We start from the raw sequence: 24,861 nt of genomic DNA on the forward strand, positions 1-24,861 counted from the left end.
CATTACGATCGAGCTTGACGATAAATGCATCTGTCTGTATCAAAACATTCTGGTAGGAAAGCATTTATACTGTCATTATACTGATTCTCCCAACCAAACCCAATCTAAATAACATACAATTAAATTTTGATGCCAAATTAACTTTACCAAACTTTATATCCAATAGTAACATATTATTACATTTCTCCGGTAGATGTCATGCCGGCATGGACAGCAATGTATACCATTATTTGTATTTAGAATGACTGACATCTGAACAGCAGTAAGGATATAAGTGGAAATATCTTTTCAAGAGTGAGTGAGTGAATGTGGTTCCAACATTCTTCTCAACCGGTGTGTATTATCAACCAAAGGGGAAACGTTACATATCGGTTAGATTGAAATAAACACCCACAGCATCGGCTTTCACCATATAAAAAACGCATGTTGTTTTAAGAGCACATTATGTACCGTCATAGGCGACTGAAATCAATGCATATTCAGGTAGGCCATTGCGGAGGTGAACAATGCCTTTCAGCATATTCACAGCCCATTCGAATGAAAACCGGTTTGACTAAGACTTCCAAGGCTGTTGCAACATACATTAGAATCACTGTCCTGTGGTCGTGTGCATTTACCGCCATCTTGATTACTGTCTGTGTTCTGCAACAGGTATAAAGTACATATTTAGGAGGTCGAAGCGGAATCTTACAATACTGAAGATGATGTTGCTTGTGTGTGCGGTGGCGTTCTTGATGTCTGGAGCGTCAGCACAGTTTGATGCAGGTTAGAACACAACTTTATTTTGCAGTTTTGAGATTTATAAAGTCATTATGTTACAATACATGAGGTTTGTGAGCGGAAAGAGTGGCATTATTCATGAGTATGTTTGCAGCATGTACACTAAGCTGGAATCAAGATGCGGGATGGGTTTTCAAAATGTACATAAAATTAAAATTAAAATTAACACAAACCGCCAAATTGTTTCTCAGTGGAATACGAACTCCGATTCTCGGCGATGTACATGGAGTTTTTGCTCTGGCATCGATGGAATCCGAGCAAATGTAATTTAAAGAATCATAATCCACTTTACATGCTAACAATTGTATTATTCGTGTAGATGATTAATCACGTCGCCTTCACCTAGAAATAAAATATCTGGCAACTGCGTTCATTCCTGTTTGCAGCATATCCAAGGCGCGTAGACATTGATTTTCAACAAGCCGTGGCATTGCGTAAGCGTTATTTACTGTTAAACAAAAATGTTTTACGACCACCTGATAGCTAAAACAGTATATACTATTGGTATTGCAGTATATTACAGTAAAATAAGGAAATATATTTAGAAAAGAAAATGATTCGACACGCGCAAACACGCCTACAGTGTACTGAGATGCTCCCGGCAGGGTAACAACAAGTACCATCCATTAACGTCTTTTAACCGACCTTCCGCTCTCCGCGGGTGGACGCCCAGAGTGGCAAACATCTGAGACCTGACTTTCGGGGGTGTCCTCTCACACACCACGATGCAATTGGTGCTTCATTAAACCAACTCTTTCTCTCAATCTAATAGGGCACGGTGGCCCTGTTGTCTAAGGCGCCACAATTCGCTGTGCAGATTTGCGTCCCGAGGGCACGCCAGAAACCTATGATTGTGGGTTCGACTCCCGTTTCTCTCCTCTCATGTTGCTATACGGGGGGCACAACTCTCGTATCTCAAATTATCTACGAAGAACACAACTCGGGTCCACTCGGGTTCACTCGGGTCCACTCGGCTTGTCAACGTCACATCCGGTTGCATGCAGTTGGAAAAATACCTTAACATTACTTTAGGTATATACTAACGGAAAAAAGTAACTGTGCTCCATATAAAGCTGTGTAAGTTTTATGTTATATAAGATAACATCAAAATGTTTGGTCATTCGGCTGATTAATGTTCTATCATAACACAATCATTGACAACAGCCATGCCTGGGGACAGGAGACAGAAAGACACGCCTTAAAAGAGGGGTGGTGGGTGTAACAACTCATTAACATATTGGGTGTGATAGGCGAAGGCAGAGCAGGAGCGTTGCAGACACCAGAAAAAACAGCCTGGGGGATGTTGTTTCAAATGCCAACCACAGATTGGCCCAACTGAGCTAGCGTTACAGCGATCTGGTCCTGTCGTGGGCGTCGATCCATCTCATCCCAGACATATTCTATTGGGGAGAGGTTCGGAGACACAGCCGCCCATGACAGTACAGTAATGTTAAGCTGCCTCAAAAGTCGGTTTTAAAACGCGCAACTTGTGGGTGGGTTTTATCCTGCTGCAACGTGATGCCACGTTCCTGCGTTTGAATAAAGGGTAGAACATGATCATGACGATGTCGTCCCGATAGCGTGCGCCATTCAAATTGTCATTAGCAATGATGAGTTGTGTTCTCCCATGAGTTGTGATGCCACACCATACTATTACACTTGCACCCACTAACTGACGAGGCTAAGTAACGCAAACGTATCTAAAACATTCTCCTGGACGACTGTAGACCCTTGCACGACCATCAGAGCTATCCAGATGAAAGGGCGGTCGGGAAGCCTAGTGGTTAAAGCGTTCGTTTGTCACGCCAAAGACCCGGGTTCGATTCCCGACATGGGTACAATTTTTGAAGCCCATTTCTGGTGTCCCCCGCCGTGATATTGCTGGAATATTGCAAAAAGCGGCGTAAAACAATACTCACTCACTCACTCACTCCAGATGAAACCTGAACTCATCTGCGAACAGTATGCTGTCCCATTCTTGTTTCTTTAACGCCAAACCAGGGAAACGCTAAGCAAAGTTGGGCGTATCTCGGGGCGTCGGGGCGTCGGGGCGTCGGGGCCGGGTGTTGTGCCTACGGTCTGCCACTAATTGGTCTCAGCCACGGAATTTTCCGAGCTGTAAATATGGCATTTTGGTTTCGATTCCGCAAATGCAAAAACCGAATATGGTTGTTTTGTTGACGTGACGTCACACGTGGACGACCGGTTCATGGCAATCTCATTAAAATCAGATCTAACTTCTCGCTACCGCAAAACAAAGATCTGAGGACATCCCATTACGGGTCACGTCAGAACGACCTTTCGCGAACTTTGACCGACCACTGAAATGACTGATAAAAAGTCAACATCAGCCATTTAGAAATCACCTTTCTCGGGCTATACGGCACTCGTTTCAACCTGGCGACTTCAATTTCAGACTGCGCTTGAAAAATATGTTGACACAGTTCTCGATTAAAATTTTGAAAAATGAACAAACGAACATTCCTGAATGTCATATATATGGTTGAAATTGTATGGCAGTGCTTCCTACGTACTGTGCAACGCCTCCTCCGTTCAAACGTTTATCCCACGGAAGTGAGAGACAGACGATAATTTTGACGGAATCAGTTGTACGGGCCGTAACTATCGTTCGGAATGCCCCTTGTTAACGTTTTCGAGGTTGCATGATTAGAAAACACATTCCGACTGTCACTTTCATGATCTTGTAAGCGACGCTTTGATTGGTCGGATGAAAGGTCGTTCTGACGTGACGCGTAATGGAATGTCCTCAGATCTTTGTTCAGCGAAAGCGAGAACTAAGATCTGATTTTGATGAGATTGGGTCCATGGTAAGTCATGAGCATTGCTCTGCTGTAGATAACGTCTCCAAAAGATGATACTGTGTTTCGATGAACATTAAAAAATATCTGGCAACTTCGTTCATCCTGTTTGCAGCATATCCAAAGCGCGTAGACATTGATTTTCAACAAGCCGTGGCATTTCGTAAGCGTTATTTACCGTTAAACAAAAATGTTTTACGACCACCTAATAGTTAAATTACATTGTGTTCTGTTCGCATTAAAAAATACACGTGTGTGAGTAACATGCTCCCAACAAACATGCAAACATCCAAATTGTGTTCCGTGCATAAACATGCACATGCAAACTGTGAATCACGACCTTAAAGTCGAGAAGATGCCTTCATTAACATGTTTTGAAATATGCATTATTTAATTTCAGAATGCATTTATTTTTTTATATGAACCACTGTTACGTTTTTTCGTTATAATACTTTGAATTGAAGACAAAATCAAACGGAATCAAACAAGTATGAACTTAATATAAACTCGGCGACATTAGAACCTGTGGACTCGATAAATTAAGCATTTATGATTGTAATGTTCTCCTATGTAACACGCTGGACACCATACAGACTTGGGGGGCACGGGTGGCCCAGTCGTCTAAGGCGCCGCGATTCGCTGTGCAGAGTTGCGTCCCTTGGACACGCCAGAAACCTATGATTGTGGGTTCGAATCCCGGTTCGCCCCGATTATGTTTCTAGGTTTGTCAGCACCATACCCGTGCTCGTGGGTTTCACCGAAGTGGTAAACGTCTGAGACCTGCATCACTTCGGGCTTTCCTCCCACATTAAGCTGACACGCCGCGATATAACTGGAATATTGTTAAAAGCGGCGTTAAACCCAACTCACTCACTAACTCATACAGACTTGTGTACTTGAGTATTTTTAAATAATATTTGACTAAACGTAGTATACCTGATCTCTTTGAAGGGGCCACGAACTTTTGGGTGACATTCATATAAGGTCAAGGACGCTAGTGGTCCAAATATTAAAATAATTATTCAAATTTCACGAAATTTCGGATTAATTCGTGAAAACCCAGAGATTTTTTCAGACATGAGGAGGAAGCCTAAGTAACTAACTCACCACCTATCATATGACATTATTGTGTCAAATGTCAAGGTCACACACAAAAAGGTCATTCACTTATGAAACGGCATGTAAACAGTTATATTCTGGAAGTATTGTTGGTAAGGTATAGGGATTCATTCATATGTATACACCACCTAACACGAAATGTTTTCGCTTGTGATTGGAGGACGATTATGGCCAAGGCCACTCGGTAGCAAGTAGATCTTACAAACTACATGTCAACACACCTTGAGCATTTAGAATTGGATTTAACATTATAAATACAGGGTCTGTAGGCAGCTCATTGCTGTTCTGTTTCAAAGTGGTATGTTAAGTTTCCTTATCAGGAATTAATGTATTTAAACCGGAAACCTTTATTTTTTTTTATTATGATATCTAGAGTCAAATGACTCTCTGTTTCAAAGTTGTGTTCATCTTCCCGAAGCGAGGGAGTTAACAGACTATAAAAGTCCAATTTCAACCCTTGCCGAACAAATGATTTTATGCACTACGCGAGGTAAGACCCGTTTTATTACAATATAGATCTTGATTATCAATCAGATCGTCTTAACTGGGCGCCGCCATATTGTTTGAAGGAAATGCAGGTGATGTGTCAGTTAACTCCCTGGCTTCGGGAAGATAGTGGGGCGGTCGGGTAGCCTAGTGGTTAAAGCGTTCGATCGTCACGCCGAAGACCTGGGTTCGATTCCCGACATGGGTACATTGTGTGAAGCCCATTTCTGGTGTCCCCCGCCGTGATATTGCTGGAATATTGCTAAAAGCGGCGTAAAACCATACTCACTCACTCACTCGGGAAGATAGTTGTATTGCATTAGGCATATGTTTTCATAAACCCTAAACCGCACGTGATGTTATTAAATCAGAAGCACTATTACTTTGTTATTTAGGTACATAGAAGCATAGACTTGTCTGTCTCAAACTTCCACTGCATTGCGCAATTGTGAAGTCACCATCATCCGATTTGTTAAAGTCAGAATGGTTCACGACGCATGTTTTGATTGGGAAAGTTTCAGGGTATTGTTGCTTATTGGTGCGTCACAGTCACTACGTAACTCATTGTGACTTACGGGTGTGTCGCTCGCGTATAATTATTACTTATGCAGTCGCCATCTTATTGACGCTAGGGGGTCGTTATGCCCCTATCTCACATTCACGAGTCTGAACACGAATGAACACGATTTAACGTTTTTCCTTAAATCGTGTTAGAAGGTATGAAGGTCGCGCACTCATTCGTGTTCATTCGTGTTAAGTCATGGTAGGTCGCGCACGATTTAAGCCGAGCTGAAAAGTCGTATTCAGTCGTATGAAGGTCGGATGAAGGTCGTATGACAGTCGTTTTCAAACGTATGAAGATCGTGTTCAGTTGTATGAAGATCGTGTTCAGTCGCGTTCTGTCGTGTTGGGGAGTGTGGGAAGAAACTCATACGACCTTCATACGTTTAAACACGATTCAAAACGACTTTCATACGCCTTTCATACGACTCCTATACGCCTGAACACGAAATCCATACGTTTGTCATACGACCGGAAGAGCTCATCACGTGACTGAGTGAGAACGTGGGAAACCCCCTGAAAGTGAAAGCTCATTCTACAGTCATGCCAAACCTCAGGCGGCCGAAACGGAAGCTCCTCCCTCTGCGACGCCTACGCTGCCTCCTACCCCTCACCATCAAAGCCATAGCTACTAGAAGTACTTCCTCATCCTCCAAAGCTGCTTCTTGCGGGTCTTGTTCGTTGTTGAACATGGTGAAGACTGACACAGAAATGATGTTACAATGCAGCTTATATACTACATGACCCACGCGACCAAAATAAACAAAAATATGTCGTTGGAAGGTCTTGCTCAGTCGTATGGAGATAGTGTTTATTTTTGTAGTCCTATGGACATCGTAATGATTCGGGTTTAATCGTATGGCGGTCGTGTTGATTCGTGTTAAGTCGTATGGGCGTCGTATGACAGTCGTGTTTGGTCGTATGACAATCGTTTTGGGGTCGTGTTAAATGTGGTTAAATCGTGTTGTGTTGTATCATATGAATATCTTATGACGGTCGTATGAGTGTCGTGTTCAGTCGTATGAAGGTCGTATGCGGGTCGTTTTTGGTCGTATGAGGGTCGTGTTTGGTTAAGAAATTTGTATAAAACACAAGGTCGAGCACGAATCAACACGATTTTTCAACTTTTTTAAAATCGTGTTCGCAATTTCTTAAATCGTGTGTGTGAGATAGGGGCTTTATACGTCAGCAGTCGTGTGAGTAACGACCACCTCCAAACCCGCGATAAGGGGATCGCGTATAAAACATAAGTATTAAGTCTTAATAAGAGAGGTAGTCGTCCACCAATAGTGTGATCTGGGGTCCCGAGAAAGTGGGGGCCCCCGAGAACGTGGGGGCCCCCGAGTCCTGAGACGATTTAAACTGATATACAGTAAACTACGGTTATAACGAAATCAAAGGGACCACTAATTTTAGTTCGTAATAACCGTAGTTCGTTATAAGCATATATACAGCATATATGCAACAAATGGCCGGGGCTAAAAAACAAATTCGTTATATCGGTAAGTTCGTTATAAGCGTGTTCGTTATAAACGTAGTTTACTGTACTCTCGAACATTTCTTTCTTTTTGGATTAAAACAAATGTGACAGAATGTTCAATGCCTATTTTGCACACGTGATTGCAGACGTGTTTCATGCTAGTTCTACTGTAGACGACGTTGCAGTCTCTGTCTTGTGAAAACAGCAAAGCGAAACCATCATCAGCTAAGCGAGTAACAGGCATTGTGATGTTAACGTGATGAAGTCGGCGTGATGCTGGCGGGCACGGTTCGGTGACTTCGTTAAGTTTCGTGAAAAGAATACATCTGTAACATGGGTTATGTAGATTTCAGATAAGGAGACATTTGTCCTTTTTTGTGTGTCTGTACCTTGTCGTCTATGCATTGCATGCTACCTCATGCCTGAGGCCTGGTGATTACTCTGGAGATTCGTGTTATCTTCAGCAGGTACTTCTCTGGGGAAGTCTGGATCTCACAACAATTGTTACTTCTTGTTGAGACCAAGCCACTACCTAACTGACGCAAGGGGGTCGGTATACAGTAAACTACGGTTATAACGAACTTAAAGGGACCACTAATTTTAGTTCGTAATAACCGTAGTTCGTTTTAAGCATATATACAGCATATATGCAACAAATGGCCGGGACTAAAAAACAAGTTCGTTTTATCGGTAAGTTCGTTATAAGCGTGTTCGTTATAAACGTAGTTTACTGTACATTAGCATTATTGTGAGTAACAATCACCTAACTGGCGATAGGGGATCGCATATAATACATAAGTATTAAGTCTTTCTGTAAATCGTGTCTTTATCACACGGAGAGAGGTAGGCGACCACCAAGAGTGTGACCCCCCGAGTCACGTGAGTCGATTGCCACTCTCTCTTACCAGTACAGTTATATAGTTTCCTACATGACAGTGAACTACATTCTGATTGGACAACATAAGCAATGAATATTATACAATTTCATTAGATGAACATGAATAAACTGACTTTACCTGGGTGATATTTATGCTTATCTATCTATAATGAAGTTGAGACTCGTGATGCATGACAGGTGGCATGTCGCTAGGGGCGTCTGTCAGCAGTCCTTTATTAGAAATGACGGATTTGGGCACGCCCGAAACCTATGATTGTGGGTTCGAGTCCCGGTTCACAGCGATTATGTTTCTAGGTTTGTCAGCACCATACCCGTGCTCGTGGGTTTCACCAAAGTGGTAAACGTCTCAGACCTGCATCACTTGGGGCTTTCCTCCCACATTAAGCTGACACGCCGTGATATAACTGGAATACTGTTAAAAGCAGCGTCTGATTTCAAGAGTTTGTTCTCTTTCAGAAGTTCTAGCTGAGTATAGGTTTTTGTAACATTCTTTCTGTTCAGACAGCATTTCGTCACCTTCAGTGATGACTTCACCATTAGCATTTGTTGAATTATTAATAGTCTTATTTGTGTAAGTTCTGTTTTCCATGTGACATAAATACTTAGACGGTTTTCCCCCTTCTTCATACCACTGAATCCTACTTCTTAGTTGCCTTCCCCTCTCTTCCTTCATTTGTTCGAATTCTTTCTGATACTTTGATAGATCAGAGAAGCTTCTCTCACTTACTGATTGGAAGTCATTTCTTATCGTTTCTTCTAATTCTAAAATGTTACCCTCCAATTTTGTGTTTTCTCTTTTATATTTTTTTTCAGTAAAGATGAGAATGAAATTGATTTTCCCCTTATTTTCATAAGGAGGGTTTCCAAAAATAGAGAATCACTGATGGACAGTTTTAATTTAGAGTCATTACTATTTCTGAGTTTTTTTCATCAAGTGCCAAATCTGCACATTCCCCTTTTGTTTCAACAAACGGGTTTTTTTCAGTTTCCATATAATCTTGTTTTACAATAAAGAGGTATTGAATGTCCAATAACCGCCACCCCTTTCTTTGGATGAAGAATCTGACAAAGTTATAGTAATAGCAGCATGGTCAGATTTATAGCCAGGTAAGATTGTGGTATTTAATGCCAAATGTAGCTAGAGTCATCCTTATGCCTTCAGTGTTGATATCTGCTATAATAAAGTTTCCATCAATATGATCAATTTTAAATTTATGTATAGTTGTTTCTATGTTATTATTGATCAAAATAGCTACCCCTCTCGCATTTGATGTAAAGGGTGATATGATACACTGCAATCCCCATTCATGTTGTTAAAAATTAGTTGTTTTATTATATTATGTATGAACAACAAAAATCAACTATTAATAAAGGGGCGCAATAAAATAAGGTCAGAGGTCAAAGGATATTGACTAGAACTGGTTTGGGGCTCGCGTCTAACGATATTATTGTCTGATGTGAACCGAATCATATCGTCAGACATTATACGCAAACACAGCTCTAGTTCAAAAGCCACTTCGACCAGAATAAGGAGACCCGTGGAGATCCGGGATAGAATAGGTCTTCAGCAACCCATGCTTGTAGTATTAGTCCGGCAGAGAAATGTATATTTTCCCCCAACCCAGAATTAGGGGATAAAGTGGTTTTTTATTGCTGGATTTGTCTAATGATATACTCTAGATTATGAAACTGACTGAAGACACTCTGTTATCTTTGGGCATTTTGAAATATTCAAGATGGCCGACAAGATGGCCGCCAAAACATGAAAATATCGCTTCCCTGCTAACAGTATGGCATATGATACTACTTTTGGAGCATATCACTAATATTTTGCTTTCAACTATGTAGAATATGGTATTCTAAATGAACTGGTATCACTTAAAACATAATTTGATTCTTAAATAAGCAAGATAACTGGCAAAATGCCTGTCGAAACACTATAAAAGTCAACAAGCACGGGATTCTTTTAAGGATAATTGATTATTCTGAACTTTCAAAAGAGAATATTGGCTCAAGGTTTTCTTCACATACATACAATCAGCTTAGGTTTCTTCCTCATCATCAGTAACACGGTAGGGAGTTGGTTGAAGCAGACACTGGAGCTACAGGAGCAGAATACTGTGCGAGGTAACTGGGCGTGACAGCAACCACATCGATTTGTCCTACACGGTGAATCACTGCCACAAGTGCACTTCACAAGTTTCAAAATATATTGTGGTGCTAGTGTAACGCTTTCAGGTACAGTAACTGGAAGAAGGCACTTTTATGTAATGTCTTTGTGGAAACCAAGCTGGGTTAGATCAATCGCAGGTTGGTCTGGCTGTAACGCAGCCTTCCACACACTGGTTTGGAGATGTGCCCGCTTCACATTTTCAAAAAAGGCTTCATCTGTTGGCGGTAAAGCTGAGAGCTTGGGAATTTGAAACAGCCTCTTCCAGTTTCGGTTGCCCAAACTTGTAAGCGAGCTTCTGTAATAGATGTGAAGTATGGTTTGCCATAGCAGATTGCAATGAACTGAGTTGCTTGTAAAGTGATTTTGGGTAAATCTGCTGTAGGATCTACAAGCAGTGAGACAGAGTGACCGTCCTTTAATGCCTTGACCACTTTTCCTTTACCAACCCCAAAACATGATGCTGTTGTATCACAACCACTCAATGCAAGTGCTGCCAGTAGGTCTAGAACAATAGGTTCGTTTTTGGAAACAGAAGCTCCAATGTCAATGATAGTGCGCTCCTGAACAGGTGACTCCATGAATACCTGTACCTTCATATTCTGTAAGTAGTAGAAATGTAACAGCAGGAGGAATACGTCGGTATCATCTGACAGAACAGTCGCTGGATGGATTCAATCTGATGCTACTTTAATGGCTTGTTGGACAATTATGTTGTCAGCTTCTCATTGCGTTGTGACAATGTCATGTCTGCTGGAGTGAGTGAGTGAGTGAGTATGGTTTTACGCCGCTTTTAGCAATATTCCAGCAATATCACGGCGGGGGACACCAGAAATGGGCTTCACACATTGTACCCATGTCGGGATTCGAACCCGGGTCTATGGCGCGACGGGCGAACGCTTTAACCACTAGGCTACCCGACCGCCCCGTGTCTGCTGGATATGATGCCATTGAACACTTCATGTGGGACATTATTCACCCCTGTAATGACAAGTTTGTGTTCTTTGGTGTGAACATGAAGCAGATCATCATCATTAAGGAGGTCATGGGAAATCAAGTTTATCAACGCATGTTTGTTTACTTTGACTGTGAGGACAACCTTCTGGGGAGGTAAGATTGTTGACACCTTCATGTGATGAACTCTACTGCTGGCATTTGTTGTTCTTCCCTGCCTTGTGACATCCTTAGTGCTGTACTCCTTGTAGCGATGAAATACCAAGAACACATCTCCAACTTTCAATTTTGATATGATGTTAGCTTTGAAACCTAGCAAATAATCTAGGACTGTTCCCCATTCTGGCCAGCGAATGACCCACAGCAATGATGATCCATCAATAATCAAGGCTGTTGTCTGATTATGTGTTTGACGAGAAGATACTGGTACTTGTAAAATACGTGTCATCGTGGACTTTGCCTTGCAAACTCTCATTTCTCCAGCGTCGCTAAACATGGAAGTAGGAACTGGTGCCAATCCATGAGAAAATACATGCTTAATGTCAACATCGCGAGAGCTGGCCTGCAGACCAATAACAGGAGAGTAGATCAAACTTGTGTCGAAAAGTTTAATTGATCCAATATTGATATGCTTCTTTGCTGTATCCATTGTAACTATATTTTTTATCCCCCGCCACGAAGTGGATGGGAGATATAGGAATGGGTGCCTTCCGGCCGTCCTTCCGTCCGTCACATTTCGTTTCCGGAGCAGATCTTGAAAACCGTACCATATTTCTTCACCATACTTGGCACATAGATAGGTCTAGATGTCAACTGGTGCCTTTTGATAGTTTGGGATTTAAAAAAAAAATCATTTTTCGAGTTTCCATTGCAACGACTTTGATTTTGACTGAAAATGGCGGTAGTCCTTGTTTCCGGAACAGATCTTGAAGACCGTACCATTTTTCTTCACCATATTTTGCACATTGATAGGTCTAGTGGTGAACTGGTGCCTTTTGATAGTTTGGGATTTTTTTTAAAGTTATTTTTTCGAGTTTCCATGGCAACGACTTTGATTTAGACTAAAAATGGCGGTAGTCCTTGTTTCTGGAGCAGATCTTGAAAAACGTACTATATTTCTTTACGAAAAGGCCCAGTGAACATAGTTCACAGGAGCTAATGCATTGCACACACCTGACATGTCATATTAGCGGGGGATGTGAGTATTTCATGCTTGTTGGAATTGTTTCACGAAAGCTGTTTGGCCACCCACTTTCAAAGCTTTCCATCTGCTTTATTCCAATAGATACTGCATTGTGAACGTTAACTGCAGACGAAGAAACCCTGCTGGAAACGATGTTCACAAGATCTTCAGGATGAGTTTCTGGCTTCATTGGATCAATGAAAAGTTGAAGCTGCTGCCGAATGTTCTCCCTGTCCTTGGCATCCGAGTCTATTCTTGATTTGTTTTCTGCTTTGTGTTTATCCTGTCCACATTGCGTTGACTGATCTTTAACACATCTTCCTCTAATTGTGTGCAAATGTGGAGACTTAATGCCCATGTCTTTAGCGTGTCAGGCCTCAGGGTAACTCCCATTCTTCCCCCATGCCCATGACCATATCTCATAAATGTTGTTTCGATCCACATGTCACTCCAGATAACTGTAATACTGTTAAAAGCGGTGTTAAACCCAACTCACTCACTTACTCACTCACTCACTATAGGGGATTCACATAAACTGACGTCCAAAAGAAACTTTACCAGAGTTTGAAATCACTCTTGCTCAAAAACAACAAAACATACATGCATGAAGTAAGTGTATTGAGAAGATCAATATATCAACATAATCAACACTGAAAATGACAATCATACCGCGACCGAGAACGACGTCAGAGCCCCCCAAAGTTGGGTGTGGTACAAAACTCGAGCTTTCAGAATCATGGACAATAAGCAGAGTACATAAACAATCGCACACGTTCAATAACAAGTCATTAGTAGCGTGTGTGACCCCCAAATGCCTCAATACACGCAAAAACTCTTCGACGCACAGAAAAAGTCAGTTGTCTGATGAGGTCACGTGGGATTTGACGCCATTCTTCTTGGAGGGCCAAGATTAGTTCTTGCCGGTTGGCTGGAGAGTGTGGTCGTTGTCGAACACGACGATCCATCAAGTCCCAGAGGTGTTCTATGAGGGACATGTCGGGTGAGCGTGCAGGCCACGGCAGGACGTTGACGTTGTTGGCTGCGAGGAAGTTCTGGCTGTATGGGCTCTAGCGTTGTCATGCTGATAAATGACACAACGTGGCTGCTGTTGGAGAAATGGTAGGACAACTGGACGAAGAATGTTATTCATGTAACGCTGAACTGTCAAGTTTCCGTCAACGATGACCAGCGGTGTCCTCTCCTGCCCACACCATGACGCTTCCTCCACCATATGGTACGACCTCCTGCACGCAAGACGCCGCCGTTCGTTCACCCCTTCGGCGGTAAACACGTTGTCTTCCATCAGCCCTAAACGTACAGAATCGACTTTCGTCAGTGAAGACAACCCTCTGCCAGTCACGTCGTTGCCAACGTCGTACAGTCCGGGCCCATTACAATCGCAGACGACGATGTTGCGCTGTCAATGGCTGTCCTCTGTATGGTCTAAAAGCCCTGATTCCATGAGCTCTGAGTCTCCTGGCAACTGTCTGTCGACTAACCCTGTGACCTATGCATTTGTCGCCGATGACGTCACTGTCAGGAAGCGATTTCGAAGATGCAAAGTACGCAAGTACCGGTCATCATGGGGCGTGGTTACCCTGGGTCTGCCTGTTCATGGCCTGTCAGCGGTCCGCCCTGTCTGTCTGTAACGTTGCATCAAGTTGGTAACAGCAACGCGGGAGCAACCGAAGGTCCGTGCAATATGGGCGTGGGTGGCTCCCATCTGTACCATACCCAAGGCTCGTTCACTATGTTCGACTGTGAGTCGTGGCATTTCTTTTGTGTTTTTTTTTATCACTGTGGATGTATGACTTGCCGTTGCAATCGTTTTATATCCTTACTCGCACGTGCATTTGCAGTTGTCCGTGGTGCACGTGTTTTTAACTTTTTCGCGTGTTATCTCGCAAACATGTAACAGAAGATTAACATTTTCTGCATACACTATTGTTGTATTTAGGTTATGTGTTTTAGATAGACTTCATCGAAATAAAAATTATACTTTGTCTGAAATTTATAAGTTTCTTTTGGACGTCAGTTTATAATTGATTGACCGCATTATGTTAGGCAAGACTTTGGTCGACCTAATCCAAATATGTTTTAAAACAAATCCTAAACTTAAACTGAGAGAGGAATTATTGTGCAAATGCATGATGATTCAGATGTTTGTCATGTTGAGTGAGTGAGTGAGTGAGTGAGTGAGTTGGGTTTAACGCCGCTTTTAACAGTATTCCAGTTATATCACAGCGTGTCAGCTTAATGTGGGAGGAAAGCCCGGAGTGATGCAGGTCTCGGACGTTTACCACTTCGGTGAAACCCACGAGCACGGGTATGGTGCTGACAAACCTAGAAACATAATCGGGGCGAACCGGGGTTCGAACCCACAATCATAGGTTTCTGGCGTGCCCAAGGGACGCAACTCTGCACAGCGAATCCCGGCGCCATAGACGACTGGGCCACCCGTGCCCCCTTTGTCATGTTGAAATATGCAAGGATTTTTATGTCAGTTTTAAAAATAAAAATTAAAAACCCATTTGCTGGGTTCGTTCCTACATATTAGCATCATAAACCCATCGTTTAAGATGATAGTTCTAAAAAGTTAGCTTCACTAGAGGGTACACTTCACAAGGCGAAAGCGTAGAAAATATCCACAAAATACACCCTGGTGTCGACAATATTAACGATGATACAAACATATGCCATGCAGGACTAGACAACGATTGGTCGGGTGATGGTATGAAATATAAAATCTTTTTGAAAATTTATGGTGTGTATTATGTTTCAGATGTTCTGATTCTCGGCGCCGGATATGCTGGATTGTCCGCAGCGAGTGTTCTAGCCAAACACAACATATCCTTTATCATCATAGAGGGCGATTCGCGGATTGGCGGGAGAGCTAAGAGCGTCATGTTTGGCGGGACAATGGTGGAGCTTGGATCCATGGGCTTACATGGCCCCGAAGCATCCATTAACAACACCGTCAGCAACTACAACATCGCAGGCAAGTACGTTGACTACGAAAGCGTCGTCGTGAAGTCGCATACAGGGCAGGCGCTGGACACGCAGGCGGAGGCAGCTTGGACTAAATTACAAAACGCTCAGAAAGTTGTGAAGAATCTCTACCGTGAAATAAAAGAGGGCAAGATAGCCGACATGTCTATGAGAGTTGCTTTAGAGAACGGGCAGTGGTTTCCTAGAACCCCTTTGGAAGACGTTATAGAGATATATGATTACGATTTCGAATTTAGCAAGGTGCCTGCCCTCATGTCAACTCGAGGATTTCAGTCCGTCTCCGACACCCAGGACAAAATGTTCCTGTCAACGGATCAGCGAGGACTACAGAACGTGATGGAACGATTTGCCAGCTCTTTCATGAACACGTCAGGACCACAAATAAAGTTGGGCGAATTTGTGGACAGCATCAACCACACCGACACCTCCGTGTCTGTGTCTACCACGAGTGGCAAAACCTTCATGGGCAAGTATGCCGTAGTCACCTTCAGCATGGGCGTCCTCAAGAGTAATAACGACATGTTTAACCCGCCTCTACCCGCATGGAAGTTAGACACCATCTACAAAACAAGCATGGACGCGTACACTCAGATCTATGTTAAATTTGCCAGCACAGTGACCAACTTTTGGGGGTCTGAGCAATACATCCTCCACGCCCACCCACGAAGAGGATACTACCCGATCATCATCAACCTGGAGGCCGAGGGCTTCTTCCCCTCCGGCACGAACATGCTCCTGTTTGTCGTCACAGGAGAGGAAGCACGGAGGGTGGACAAAGCGTATAGTGATACAGTGAAAGCCGAGGTGACGGCAGTTCTCAAGGGCATGTATGGACAGTCAACACCAGAGCCAGTAGCGATCTGGCCTACGAGTTGGACGGGAAGTCGTTATACTCTGGGAAGCTTCACTTCCCGACAGGTTGGAGACGATGGCAACCCAAGGTTCATGGAGGCTCTGAAGTCACGTGTTGGAAGAGTCTACTTTGCTGGAGAGGCTTACGACGACGTGATGGATGGTTTTCTCGAAGGCGCTTCCCGTTCTGGTAAACACACAGGGATGAAGTTGTGGGAATGTATGATGGACAATAAATGTCCCCAGTTCAACCCATCTCCTCCAACACCTCCACCCAGCCCGACTACATGTGAGGCGCCGCTGTTGTCTTTGCCACTTGCCACGCTCCTGGCGTGTATGGTGGCAGTGTTCTTAAAGTAAATGTATGACTTTGTTGTAGTAAAACATAATCAGCCTAAATATATAGCTAAACCTTTGTTATCAACATAATTCCGCATTTACTTCCGATCTAGATACTTTTACGTAACAATTCATAGTTCATGCATACTGTTTCAAATATACCTCCTTAAAGTGACTATATGCTATAACTTGTTCAAGTCACGATATGGCTGAAATATCGCCGATGTGACTTTAAATAATAACTCACTCACTCACCTTAAAGTGACATCGTGTCTAAAGCGCCGTAATTCGGCGGTCAGAGTTGCGTCCCTTATGTGTGCTAGTAACCCATGACCGTGTGTTCGAATCCCGATTCAACCGTTGTGTTCATATGGTTATCAACACCATACCCGTTGTCGCGGGTTACAGTTAAGTACCAAACGTCTAGGATTTTCGGTATCACTTCAGGCTTTCCTCCCACATCAAGCTGACACACCGTGATTAAAGTGAATTACTGTTCAAAGCGGCGTTAAAACACACGTTGACTCATTATATCTCTTTTGGCGAAACGACGCTTAGAGGGTTTGGTAGATTAAAAACATATTTCACAATAATGTTTTTGCGATGTCTATATACTTAATACAACAAACTTAAGATAGCCTTTTACGATCCTTTTACCCACAGACTTAGTTCCTTGTTTTCGGACCGCATCCGTGGTCTAATGGTAGAGCGTCCGCCCAGAGAGCGGAAGGTCCGGGGTTCGATCCACAGCCGCGTCATACCAAAAGACGTTAAAAGATTGTACTTGTTGTTACCCTGTCTGGCGCCCGGCATTAAGGGGCTAAAACAAGGACTGGTCGGCTTGGAGTCAGTATACTGTGTCTGAGTGGGGTATTCATGTTAAACTGCGGCATGGTATCTCAGTGTGCTGGCACTATAAATCGGCATCATTCCGGACTAGTACAAGCAGCCACACACACACACATACACGTGCATGCACGTCGCTGTACAAGTGCAATGATCTCCTTGTTTTCGGGCGTATTAATGCGTTTCCATTTCTCTTTAGTGAATATTTACATAACGCTTGCATATATGTTTTGTGCTGTTTAACGCCACGCGCAGCAATATTCCAACTGGATGACGTCGTTGCACTCAACGAAATTGGAGAGAATCACGAGACACCTAAGTCTTGATCACTTAGGAGCGTCGGAAAATACATAATAAATATTTGGAAGGCTCGTGACCAAATTATACAATTACCTCACTTTTTTAAAATCAAGACGGGGTTCAGGGTTGCTCTTTGTAAGGAGGGCTGGAATTAAAACCAAGTGGTCAGGCAGTCGAGAAGGGTCATAGTGTTGCAGAAGGCCATAGGCTAAAAACAAATAACGCTACATCACCGAACCCATCCCACTGTTACACTGCCAACTTCAGCATCCGGCAAAGTGTAAAAGTTGTGTTGAGTGTGTACACTTTCTTCTCACAATTGGCCCGTGCGGATGTGTAGGATAAAACACGACTCATCGGTGTTTGTGTAACGGCAATGAAGAGCCTCCGGCTCTTCGCGCTCTCGGTCAAGCATCACCTGTTCCAATTTGTAAATTTAGATACCGACAAATTACGGACAAGTATGTCAGAATAAATTGAGAAAATATGTCGAGCAAAAACAAATATTGGTGTGGTCCCAATTCAGTGGTGGGCTCGACGAGGGCTTAGTCAATTTCGCACGTGGAACAGGTGTTTCTCGTGACAGGAACGAAGACGCAGGTGTTCCTTTCGTGAGTGAGTGAGTTTGAGTTTACGCCTCTTTTAGCAATATACCAGCAATATCACCCGGGGGACACCAGGCATGGGCTTCACACATAGTACCCTTTTCGGGAATCGAACCCGGGTCTTTGATGTGACGAGAAAACGCTTTAACCATTAGGCTACCCAACCGCCCCTTGCTCCTTTCATGAATCCACGTAAGACAATAAATATTTTTTTGTGTAATCACCAGTTGTACAGTTCAGTTTGACAACTTCACAAGAACAAAAAATCTCTTTGTGGCATCTGTGGTAACGACACGCTATGCGGTATTCTAGTTCGAATCCTTAATCGAGAACAGGGGCGGTCGGGTAGCCCAGTGGTTTAAGCGTTCACGCCGAAGACCCGAGTTCAATTCCCGACATGGGTACAATGTGTGAAGCCCATTTCTGGTGTCCCCCGCCGTGATATTGCTGGAATATTGCTAAAAGCGGCGTAAAACCATACTCACTCACTCACTCATGATATGACAAGTGAATATTTAAACAAACGTTAATTCAAGACAAGTCATGATGTTAGAGATAGAGGTTTGTTACCAGTAACGAAACAAAGTTATTACAATGTTTGTAACGACAATAGATGTAAATCACTCTAGGTTTCTAATCCGGATGAGAAAAGGTCCCCAGCAACCTATGCTGGTCGAAAGAGGCCATTAAGTGGATCGGTTGGTCATGATTGCTGACTTGTCATCCTACCCGGACGGCGTTGATCTTTGTTCACAATATCAATCACTGCGTTGTCGGGTTCAGACTCAATTATACCCAGGCCTCCGTCATATGGTTGGAATATTTCTAAAATGTATGTACCATTTTGTATGTTTGTACCAGTATCAATACAATATACTCGGAATAAATATAGTGTTTTATTTGTAGTCTTTGTGTTTCTTTATTACATTCCTTCACGCTCCAACAAAAGCAGAAATACACTCATCATTCAGCATTATACTCACCGACAAAAGAGTGAGTGAGTGAGTGAGTGAATGCGCTGCACAATTTTTGATAGGGATAGTTTTATGATGAGTGAGTGAGTTGGGTTTAACGCCGCTTTTAACAGTATTCCAGTTATATCGCGGCGTGTCATCTTAATGTGGGAGGAAAGCCCGAAGTGATGCAGGTCTCAGACGTTAACCACTTTGGTGAAACCCACGAGCACGGGTATGGTGCTGACAAACCTAGAAACATTATCGGGGCGAACCGGGATTCGAACCCACAATCATAGGTTTCTGGCGTGCCCAAGGGACGCAACTCTGCACAGCGAATCGCGGCGCCTTAGACGACTGGGCCACCCGTGCCCCCTCACCGACAAAAGAAACGCGAATACATACATGTTGGTTAATACATGAAGAATTACTGATATACAAGAGATATTAGATTGGTTCGGTGCACAAAAGAACATACTGGTATGTTGTGTGAACCGACGCTCATGAACGCATTACATCCTTCTCGAGGATGAACCATTTGTCTCGTGCAGGGTTAGCGTGTAAAACTTGGAGATCACTATCAGCATATCATGGTAAGAATAAAGACACAGTGGTAACACTTGACTGATTGTTAGGTCTGTCATTAAGGGGTACACATTGGAAACATCTCTTCTTTAACGTACACACTTCTCTCTATGTTTCCATGGTTCGAGTTTCTTTTGGCAGTGAGTATATTTCAGCACAATTACAGCTTGCAAATAACCATAATAACCCTGACCAGACAAACCATTGGCTGTACAATGTCTAACACAACCATGGCGACTGACCACATGATAACCCTTGGTCCAGTGATGGTCGTAAGAGGCGACTTAATGTCTTGGGTGGTCAGGCTCGGTGACTTGGCTGATGACGTGTCATCAGACCCGTGAAGATCCGGGGCAGAATAGGTCTTCAGCAACACATGCTTGCCGTAAAAGGCGACTATGCTTGTCGTAAAAGGCGACTAACAGGATCGGGTGGTCAGGCTCGCTGACTTGGTTGATGCATGTCATCGATCCCAATTGCGTGGATTGATGCTCATGATATTAATCACTGGATTTACAGACCGCCGTCATATAGCTGGAATATTGCGGAGTGCGGCGTAAAACAACAAACCAAACCAACCAACCAACCAACGTGTCATCAGCGTTCATAATACCAATAACCGGATTATTTACAGACCGACGGTTTATGTTTAAGACAATATCTTTTTCAGTCAGCGTGTCAAAGCATGTGAAGCATTTTCGGGTGCTTCTTAGGGTAAATGTAGATGTCACTAAGGGACCACCATCGATTTGTGGCGTATTGTAGTCAACATGTGTATATATGTTTTACTTATATCTAGCCAGTTCGTTTTATACTGAATCTGTGATATTGACCTACTGTTTGAGTGTGCATAGGGTGCGGGAAGTTCCCGTTTAGGGTAGGTCTTCGGCAACCTATTTTTGTCGTAAGTTGCGAATAACAGGCTCGCTTACTTAGTTGATGCATGTCATCGTATCCCAACTGTCTAGATGGATGCTCATGATGTCAATCACCGGACCGCCTGGTCCAGATTCGTTTACAGACCGCCCTCATAAGGCTGGAATATTGCTGAGTGCGGCGTTAAACAAAAAATAAAAATGTGCTTGTATTACTTGGTATGAACGAATTTCTTTTTCTCTTGGCTATGTGACTCGGTTACTGCTGGTGCTATCTAAACTTTTACCTCACTCACAGACTCGCTTATAAACTGACGGCCAAAAGAAACTTTACTACTTTAAAAATGGACCCGTGAAGATTCCGGGGTAGAATAGGTCTTCAGCAACCCATGATTGCCGTAAAAGGCGACTATGCTTGTCGTAAAAGGTGACTAACGGGATCGGGTGGTCAGGCTCGCTGACTTGATTGATGCATGTCATCGTATCCTAAGTGCGTGGATCGATGCTCATGATATCAATCACTGGATTGTCTGGTCCAGACTCGATTATTTACAGACCCCTGTCATATAGCTGGAATATTGCGGCGTTAAACAACCAACCAACCAACCAACTTTAAAAATGAAATTGCAAAAAATGGGCAGCCGTAACTACACGTGCAATAAGGATTTTTAAATGATACTGACGGCATGTCAGACACACACTGATAAAAAAACACACCACAGAAATGCCATGACTGACACCCGTACAACGCGAATGGGCCCTGAGTATGATAGAAATGGGGGCCACCCATTGCTAGAACATTTGGTTGCTCCCGCAGACATCAGGCAGATACAGGGTAACTGTGCCCAATGAAGACCGGTACTTGCGTATTTTGCATCTCCAGAATCGATTCCTGACATTGACGTCATTAGCGATGAATGCCGTAGGCATATGGTTAATCTGCCATGCGAGTTCACGGAATTAGGGCTTACAGACCTTACAGAGGACAGTTATTGACAGCGCAACATCGTCGTCAGAGATGAGATTGACATGGGACTGGCAGAGGGTCGTCTTCGCTGATGAAAGCCGGTTCTGTCTGTTCGGAGCTGATGAAAGACAGCGTGTTTACCGCCAAAGAGGTGTTGCGTTCAGGAGGTCGTGCAGTTTGGTGAAGGGGATGTTATGATGTGTGGAGGAATTTGTGGGCAGGAGAAACACCGCTGGTGATCGTTAACGTCTTCGTCCGATTGTCCTACCATTTCTACAACAGCTGCCACGTGTTGTCCTTTATCAGCATGACAGCGCCAGACCCCATAAAGTCCGAATCGTACAGAACCTCCTTGCAACCGACAACGTCAACGTGTTGCCATGGCCTGCACTCTCTCAAGACATGTCCCCCATAGAACACTATGTCTGGATCGTCCTGTTCGACAGCAACCACATCCTCCAGCCAACCGACAAGAACTGATCCAGGCCCTCCAAGAAGAATGGCGAAATATCCCATGTGACGTCATCAGACGACTGACTTTTTCTGTGCGCCGGAGTTTGTGCAAGTCTTGTAGTTGGGGGTGGTCATACAAGCTATTAATGTGACGTCACATTGGTATTGAACGGTTTTTTATGTCTGTACCCTTTGTCCATTACATTAAAAGATTGTTTTTGCTTCCCCGCCTCAGTACAGGCAACTGTCATGCCAATATCGGATGCAGCATGACTGTCAACTTAAAACAATTTTCCATGGCGAAGGAATGGAAGTTGCCCGTTTTAAACTAGTGCCGAATAGCTCGAGAATGCTGCTAGCTGATTGGCTAATCACGGCTTCTTGTCACTTCATTGGTCAATCAGAGTTAGCGTGAACAAAGATCTGATTTGAATGTGATTGATAAAACGGGGAACCGCTTACAAGCTTGTCTCACCAGCAAATATCTAATAAACCCCCACCCCCCTCCCCTCCCCATCTCAGTTGCTTCAAGACAAGGACAATGAAAGGGCGATGTGAAATGTGCTTGACGTCACGTTCAAGATTACTCCACTTTTATAGCGACGTGCGTGTGTGTGTTTGGCTGCTTGTACTAGTACGGACTAATGCGGGTTATAGTGCTTGCCCACTCAGATACCACGCCGCAGTTTAACATGAATACCTCACTCAGACACAGTATACTCCGAGCTGACCAGTCCTTGTTTTATCCCATTCGTGCCGAGCGCCAGGCAGGGTAACAAGTACCAACGACATGCAGGGGACCACTGTCAAGGTGACAGAACCCCTTTCGATTTTGGTCTATTTGACAAATGCTACCCTCATAGGAATACAACTCCTACACACTCAACACCGAACTGATTCAACTCAAAACGTTGTTACTGCTTTGTCAATTAAAAGGCTTCTGTAACTTTATGTAAACTCCTTCTAAAGCACGCTATGACATAAATACATGTCTACCGAGAAATTGAATGAGATTTTACTTTTGGTACTATTCAGGCCATGTAATGGACATTAAAACGGGCTTCTCGCCCGTGTGGCAGCGACCCTTGGTCCCCGCCCGGGCAAGCACGTGCTGAAGCACTTTTGATCAGAAATATGCCCCAAAAGAATAGTTTGTTGGCTGAATAGTTTATTTTGTGGAAAATACCCAAATGTCCACATTGTTTGTGTTAATAATGATATATAGTTCGAGGGTAAATGGGATTACCACTGGACGTAACATTTGGTCCATATAACGTTGACCGGTCGTGGTTTCTTGCACGATCATCGGATCGGTCCTGTTGTATGTGGTGCCAGCTCGGTTCGCCCCGATTATGTTTCTAGGTTTGTCAGCACCATACCCGTGCTCGTGGGTTTCACCGAAGTGGTAAACGTCTGAGACCTGCATCACTTCGGGCTTTATATACCTAATTTGAAACTGAACAATTGAAATTGATGATATCGAAGAGCCGCCGGAAGTCCTCTGGTACACTCAACATGATGTATTCACACACCATCCCATCAACATATCTGGCTTTCCCACAGGGACACATTACTAGAAACCGTTGGTGCCAAATGTCTGTACTCAGTGACTCAAAAACAAACGTGGGAAAATACAGGTGTTTTCTTCCTTCACCTCATCAATTGATGGTCAGTGATCTTTAAGGTCCTTTCATCTTACACTGTGTATGCTAAAATATGTTTGACAAATTTGCTTTTTAATATATCTTTGCTGTATTTCTATGATGCTTGATGATATTAAAATTTGTTCTCCTCTATATATAGCTGAAATAATGTCGATGTGACATTCAATCTGTGAAGAAAGATCATGGTTAAAACCTGTGCTTTTCAAACTGAAGTCCTGGGTTTGATTCCCCATGGGTACAAGCCAATTTTTGGTGTTTGGAGACATAAACTTCGCCAGTCGCTGTTAATTAATCTATGTTCGAATGAAAATGGGGCAAAATGTGCATATGCTTTTTTTGTTTAAAGCCGCATTCAGCAATATTCCAGCTATGTGACGGCGTCATGCAAATAATCATGTCTGGACCAGACAATCCAGTGATTGATGTTGTGAGAACAATCCACGCTGTCGGGGTACGATGACACACAATCAACCAAGTCACCAAGCTTGACAGTATTCCAGTTGTATCACGGCGTGTCAGCTTAATGTGGGAGGAAAGCCCGAAGTGATGCAGGTCTAAAACGTTTACCACTTTGGTGAAACCCATGAGCACGGGTATGGTGCTGACAAACCTAGAAACATAATGGGGGCGAACCGGGATTCGAACCAACAATCATAGCTTTCTGGCATGCCCAATTGACGCACTGAGCACAGCGAATAGACGACTGGGCCACCCGTGCCCCTGCGCCCCCCCCCCCAGCATTTCCACAGGGCAATTTCATATGCATCATTCATTGCACAACCAATTACAAAATGCATGTTTATTTTCCGCTATGGTACATACAGATAGTGACTGAGTGACAGAGCACATTCCCCTTGGGGACTCACACCAGATGGACCCAATAACTCCTGAACGGCAGCCTATAAACACCAGGCATCCACTCTATTGTTGACACCCATGTTGCCTAAAAAACACAAACACTGG

General features: G+C 43.4%; 1 protein-coding gene across 1 annotated transcript; it reads left to right on the forward strand.

Moving 5' to 3' along the window:
- Nucleotides 1–557: 557 nt before the first annotated feature.
- LOC124114515 (polyamine oxidase 1-like) lies at nucleotides 558–19,300 on the forward strand. The gene is made up of 2 exons (XM_046475123.2): nucleotides 558–765; nucleotides 15,233–19,300. The coding sequence occupies exons 1-2, from the start codon at nucleotides 702–704 to the stop codon at nucleotides 16,669–16,671; spliced, it is 1,503 nt and encodes a 500-aa protein (XP_046331079.1). The 5' UTR covers nucleotides 558–701; the 3' UTR covers nucleotides 16,672–19,300.
- The last annotated feature ends 5,561 nt before the right edge of the window (nucleotides 19,301–24,861 follow it).

The sequence above is a fragment of the Haliotis rufescens genome, unplaced genomic scaffold, assembly GCF_023055435.1.
Source record: "Haliotis rufescens isolate VD_foot unplaced genomic scaffold, xgHalRufe1.0.p SCAF_2, whole genome shotgun sequence".
NCBI classification, from domain to species: Eukaryota; Metazoa; Mollusca; class Gastropoda; order Lepetellida; family Haliotidae; genus Haliotis; species Haliotis rufescens.

Excerpts from the sequence above, each read along its gene's own strand:
- LOC124114515 (XM_046475123.2), top strand. The coding sequence starts at position 702 with ATGATGTTGCTTGTGTGTGCGGTGGCGTTCTTGATGTCTGGAGCGTCA. Across the intron at positions 766-15,232 it reads GTCAGCACAGTTTGATGCAG|ATGTTCTGATTCTCGGCGCC; the intron begins GTTAGAACACAA and ends ATTATGTTTCAG.